Raw genomic sequence first — 6,368 nt, 5'->3', positions numbered from 1 at the left:
CTGAATCCAAAATTTGCAGAACACAAATATATAAATTGCAGCTGAGACTTTGCACCACGTGTCAGCATCGCGTTGGTGCAACGGTGCAGCCACGTCGACGGTACGTGCAGTGCCGGCCCCTTGGCTCACTTCTCGCGCGTCTGCGGATCACTCGACATGGATCGATGTGCGTTGAGGTAGAGAGAATGCTTGTGGCTTTGTGCTTGTCCTTGTCCTAGCGCACGCTCTCTCTCCATCCATGTGCATCATATCGGCATGACGGTGAAGGCTTGCTTTCAGAAAGTAAAACCCAGCCCGCGATGGAAGAAAATTATATGAGACCCTCTGTAGAAAGGCCTCCGTGAGATCCTGATCTACGCCGTTCGTTCTGGATCTAACGGTCTGATTAAATATATGTGAGAGAAGTACAGGACACATGTCACGCAGAGATGAGAGTCTTTCTGTGAGATCCGGTCTCACAGAATTTCTTTTCGCCCGCGATGCCCGGCAAACGCAGCGTAGGCGGCTAGGTGTCAGTTGTCACGGACGTGGGTCCTTGGACGCCTTGGACATGGCCTTGGACTGCGAGGCCTTTTTTCGTGCTGAAGGGGATCATCAGGAGATAAAGAGGGAAGTGACAGCCACACAAGTCTTCTTTCACCTCCAGCCTTTCTATTCCTCCTAACGCTGAGATTCTTCCTCTGCTACTTTTACCATTCCCAGTCTCCTCCCATCTATGCTCTATCCTCTGCACCTGATTCTATCCTACTTCCTGTGATTGATTTGGGTGATTAATTGATTGGGAACGCGACACTAAGTGCTTGCCACGGTTAAAAAATGCGACCGTTATCGTTCGAAATGAGCGGTAACTGGCGTCCGGCTTGATTTTATAATACGCTCGGTAACCAAATTTAAATTTAAAAATTTCAACGGCTGTAACAGTGCCTTCTTGTTACTTGTTGCTCAAGTTTTAACTTTTTTTTAAGGAATGTATTGATATCTTAATTCGATCGAGCATAGATTATTCTTTAAGGAGCAAAGATTATTCTTTAAGGCACAAAGAACATCAAAGAGAGATAAAGTCGGCTGGGAGAACGCGGATTCCTTCCCAAAATCGTCTGGATGGGGCCGCGTACACGGCCGCCAGTGAGAAATGAACCTACAGTCACGCACGCCAGTGAACATCTTGCTCTGAACCAACAGTCACGCAAAGAGTCTGTGTTCTCCCTTCAGCATGAGGGGCTTCTTCAGACAAGGTCCAAGGTATTTATTTACACGGGAATAAACGGCCATGTTAATTACTTGGTAAAATCTAATTACTTACCATCTTTAATTTCTAGTGATCGAACAGTTAACATCATTTGATTGCTGTTGTTCAGACACAAGCGATTGCAAAAGCGGCAGGCCAAGTCTCCAAAACCTCTACTATTCCAAAAGATGTCTTTCATTAAAAAACTAATTGAAGATATCTTTAATTAAAGAACTAATTTTGATGAGGTGTTTGTTTTTTTGGACGGTTTATCTTACCCTTCTTTTTTAAGTTGGATTTTTTCTTTCTTGTAACCATATTTAATCTAAATTCTTATTATTGAGATCCTCAATTAGATCACGTCAGATGCTTATCAATTCCATCTATATATTCCACTTTTCATGCATATTGAAAGTAAGATGAGATGATTCTTTTCCTGATTCTTTTACGGTGTCGTGTCAGTTGTCTGCCCTTGCGGCCCTTTTGCACGAGTCATTACTGGGCTATAAAGCCTGGCCCTTCTACGTGTTCACTGTCAATCCCTCAACTACGTGTTCTTCTACAAAGGCCACTTTAGCACATATTTCTCCCGTTGCTCGTCTCATTTCAGGCTACAATGGCTAAAGTGGCTGCCATTTGGGTGGGCATGGTGATGTTCGCCCTGGATTTCACTGCTGGGATCCTGGCGATCCAAGCTCAAGCTGCGGAAAACAAGGTTATAAATTTCAAGACATGATCATTTCCCTCCGGTTTCATGAAGGGCTTTTCATACATTGTTATTTCATCTTGTTGTAGGTTAAAAGAGTATCAGCCATCTTCGGCCGCTGTAAAGAACCAGCGTACACAGCTTATGTGCTCGGCCTCGTGGCCGCAGCGTTACTGCTTATTGCCCACTTAACTGCTTATTGGCCACTTAACTGCTTCGGATGGATCTACTACTCTGAATTGGATTCCATCGGTGCATCCATCAACAGGAAACTGGCAGTGCTCTCATGGTAAAGTCGCTTGTGTGGAACATTGGTTCTTTTGCAATTACGAATCTACTCCGTAATTTTATTAAGTAGTATCGTCGTAAATATGTACAAACTATTTCTGATTTATTTCTCTGTGCTCCTCTCCATCCCCTTTTCTCTCTCCTCTCCCTCCCCTTTTATACAGAGTCAGCAAGCCAAGTTGGCTAGTCCAATAGGCCTAGGACCAGAAGAATAACCCACGAAATAAATTTATTTTAGAATTTTTGGTACAAATGAATTTTGGAATTGTAAGATATTAACTGAAATATGGGTGAAAATCACGTCGGAAGCATGTATTTCATGAGCACTCATTTCAAATGTTGTTATTACAAATAAAACAAGGGAAAAATGCAAACCCCCCCTCCAAAAGTCACTTGGATTTTGACTTTCCCCCCAAAAGTTGTTTTGTTGCAAAAAAAACCCTCAAAAGTTTGACTTTGTTGAAAAACCCCCTCAAAAATTCAAAAAATAAAACAAATCGCAAAAAAATTCTAAAAAAATAGAGATAATTCTAAGACCTTCTGTGAATTTTTTTTCAAAAATAATATCCTTTACATCATATTTCATGGAGAGGAAGTTTGGAAAAAAAGAAAAATGTGCAACTCATTTATTAACTCATGTTATTTAACTTTTCACATATACCATTATTTTTCCTACACAAATAATTTTTTAAGTAAACTAATAAAAGTAGTTTCACTAATTTTAGGGGTATTATAGATTAGTTATGAATTAATCTATCTGCAACACATTTACTCAATCATGCATGTTACAATAACTATTTTAAGATTTCATGTATTTTTACAAGAGAGAGGATCATGTAAGAAGACTAAAAAAATTTGTTTCATGATTTTTGGATTATTCAATAATTAACTATGCATTTAACTCGAATTAATAAATGAGCTGCACGTTTTTCTTTTTTTTTTTAAACTTACTCTCCATAAAATATGATGCAAAGGATATTATTTTGAAAACAAATTTCACAAAAGGTCTTATAATTTTCACTAGTTTTTTTAAGATTTTTTGTGATTTTTTAATTTTTTTTGAATTTTTGGAGGTGTTTTTGCAACAAAACCAAACCTTTGGGGTTTTTTTGGCAACAAAACAACTTTTAGGGGGAAAATTCAAAATCCAAGTGACTTTTAGGGGGTGCATTTTTTCCATAAAACAAACAAACACTATAACAACATTAGAGCAAAATGATCAATTGTATCATCATCCTCTCTTTCAATTTAAACAGCTAGCCAAATGAGTTTCAGATATGATTCTAATTTAATAGAGAAATATTTACAGGAATAATCTGGAACTAAAACGTTTCTAGAAAAATCTAAATCCCTACCAAACGCACCCTAAGGATTTATTTGTCTGAAATTTCAGCTAAATTTTGTGAATTTCACGAAGTCATCTTTTGATTATACAACAACGACTAAATGGTAGAATTGATCTGACTACTAAATAGCACTATTCTATGATACAATAGGATGGTCTTCGGTGTCGCATTCTGGCTGCTGCTCGTTGGGGCCATGTCCAATACCAAGACATCATGCTGGTTCATCCATTTTGACACCTTGGTCGTCGGCGGCAACACCTGCTTCATCCACGCCGTCATCACCATCGCCTACTATGTCACGGCCACCGCGGCAGCGCCGGAGTTTGCTTAGCCCCTCGGCTGTGTTGGCGTCCCTTCATCTGTGCTGCTGTATGTTGAAATGTACTCCATAAACGATCCTGCCACCATCATTTGCATTAGCGTAGATACCTGTTGCATTGCGTCACTGGGATTTCGTCGTCGTCCACAACATATGTCCTGTTCCTCCGATGCTAGCACGGTATCACCCCAGCTGGTTCAAAGGATTCTTCTTTGTTACCCAAACATCAAGCTTCACAGTGCAAATGATTGTTCTTCATGTAGTGATGCATTCGATTGTTGGTTAAAATGATGAAATTGAACACGACACCATATTTCCAGGGCGATGCTATTTGCGACCAGCGGGGTGTGCTGGGTCGTACGCCAGTCGGAAGGACCGGTCGTACTTGAAGAATTTCCGATGTTTCCAACAGTTTTCGTTATCCATTTAAGATATCTTGGGGACTGCAGCGAGCACCAACAACAATATAATTCAATCTACAATAACCATGCATAGAACATCATCACCAGAACATCAATCTTAACAGCGCAAATGACAATTCTTCGTCTAATAATGCATTATATTGTTGGTTAAAATGATGAAGCACATAGCAGCAAGAACAACTGAGACCAAGATACTTCCAGATACATGTTCTCTCTAGCTGCAGTCATGGGATCTCATTTAGTCCAGCAATAAGGAGTAACAAACAAAATACTAGATGGATAAGAACTCCGCACTGCTCTTCTACCTTGTTAAGGGGAGAATGCATCAAAATGGCCGCTAGTTTAAGTGTGAAGTTGATTATATCCTCCTGCAAAGGTTGAACGTGGAATAAGTGTTACGAACACTGCATTGCTATGGAATGAGTTTCAATGATAATAAAGTATTCTAGTAAAATATACTTGTGTAAATATAGGGTGTAGACTGAATCTTGTCCAGCATTTTATGAATTTGAGCGTGAACAATCCGCACGAAGAACTACATTGTTGCGAGAAATTTAGTGGTACGATAATTATGTAACAAAAAATAATTCTAAGGAGCGTTGATGAAAAAAGAAACTTCCCTCCTCCTCTTGCGTTGGTATGTCCACTTCAAGTTATGACTTTGTGATCCTCACCTATTATGTTGCTATGCTAGACAAGCCACGAGGGACAAGAGTCACGTTTCATCTGACATTTCTCTTCCGTAGCTAAATCTCATCTCACAGAAATCCTATGGCTATTTCATCCGCACTGGACGGCCCGCGTCCCGCTTTGTTGTGAATCAAAGAATTTGGGTGCGCGCTGATGTAACCCGCGCGTCTCTGCGCGTCTTGAGTTGTGGGGTAGCGAATTCTGACTCAATAAACAACAGAGCTCAGTTTAGTCATGTGGCATTTTTATGGAAATTTTAATGTGAGAAATCTCAGTTTGGGCCTCCAGTTCTGCTGCGTAGCCCAGCCTTTTTTTTCTTTTCGGCCTTGGCCCACATGTTCTTCATATATATACTAGATGCTAGGGTTTCGGGAGGGAAAAGAAAAAAGAAAAAGATAAGGGGGAAGAGATAAGGGCAGCTCGGGCGATGAGCGTTGGTGGCGGCGGCAACCTTCGCTCCGAGTCCTGCGGGATTTGTAGTCCTTGAGGTTTGCCTGCTGCCGTTGGCTGCCAGATCCGAATGGGATCGTTCGGCTGGAGGGAAGCGCGGCTGGATCGGAAGGGGTTCTCATCCCTGGGATGTTCGTGCTCCTCTGAACCCCTATATCTATCTCCTCCTTTCTCTAATAGAGGCTCAGATCTTGAGATTGACTCACATCTTTTGTTTTCCCTTCCATCTTTTGTTTTCCCTTCCATCTTTTGTGTTTTCTTCTTGGCCGTGCACTGAGCATTTGAGCTCGAGCGGATTGTCGGGCTGTGGCCGGTGCGGTTGGTGCTGGGAAGAAAGAACTGGTGGTATTCTGAGCTGCAGTGCCGAGGTTTGCCCACACGTGGTGTCGTAGTGTGGTAGGGCTTTGTATCTCCGGTCTCCTCTCACTACCGGCTACGGCAGGTGATAGGTTTTCTGGGACAGCGGCCGATGAGCCGTGCCTAGCCTCTGTCATTCAGGCTTTTGATTGCATCTCTCTGTGAGTATCTCTATTTCTTCTTTGATCTGTTCAGAGGCTTGGAATTCTAGTTCTGTGATGATCACTTGCATTGAAATTGTGGTGTAGTCTAAGTAAAGTAGCTTTAGACTTGTACATGCCTTCTTAATTCAGTGCTGCTGTTTGCTCAGACCATTCTCATTGTTATATCTGGTATATGGTCTCTGATATGTTGCTTCAGATCATCCATATGGCTATTGCTGGTCCATGGTCCCTCTGAAATGATTGTTTAGTATATTGATGAAGGTGGTACTGTTATGTAGATGGTATGATCTGATTGTATCTCTTCTGAAGGTCTGATTTTCATAAGAACAGCAGCACTGTTTATGTCTGTCCTGACTTTGATGATATATATATACATGTCCTGAAGCTAGTTGAGACTT

General features: G+C 41.3%; 1 protein-coding gene across 1 annotated transcript; it reads left to right on the top strand.

Moving 5' to 3' along the window:
* The first annotated feature begins 1,844 nt into the window (after positions 1–1,844).
* On the top strand, positions 1,845–3,965 carry LOC133896468 (protein DESIGUAL 2-like). The gene is made up of 3 exons (XM_062337078.1): positions 1,845–1,943; positions 2,024–2,223; positions 3,719–3,965. The coding sequence occupies exons 1-3, from the start codon at positions 1,845–1,847 to the stop codon at positions 3,897–3,899; spliced, it is 480 nt and encodes a 159-aa protein (XP_062193062.1). The 3' UTR covers positions 3,900–3,965.
* Positions 3,966–6,368: the final 2,403 nt, after the last annotated feature.

This window comes from Phragmites australis, chromosome 16, assembly GCF_958298935.1.
Source record: "Phragmites australis chromosome 16, lpPhrAust1.1, whole genome shotgun sequence".
Lineage (NCBI taxonomy): Eukaryota > Viridiplantae > Streptophyta > Magnoliopsida > Poales > Poaceae > Phragmites > Phragmites australis.
The sequence above is the reverse complement of the archived record's forward strand: the minus strand, read 5'-3'. Positions and strand labels throughout refer to the sequence as shown.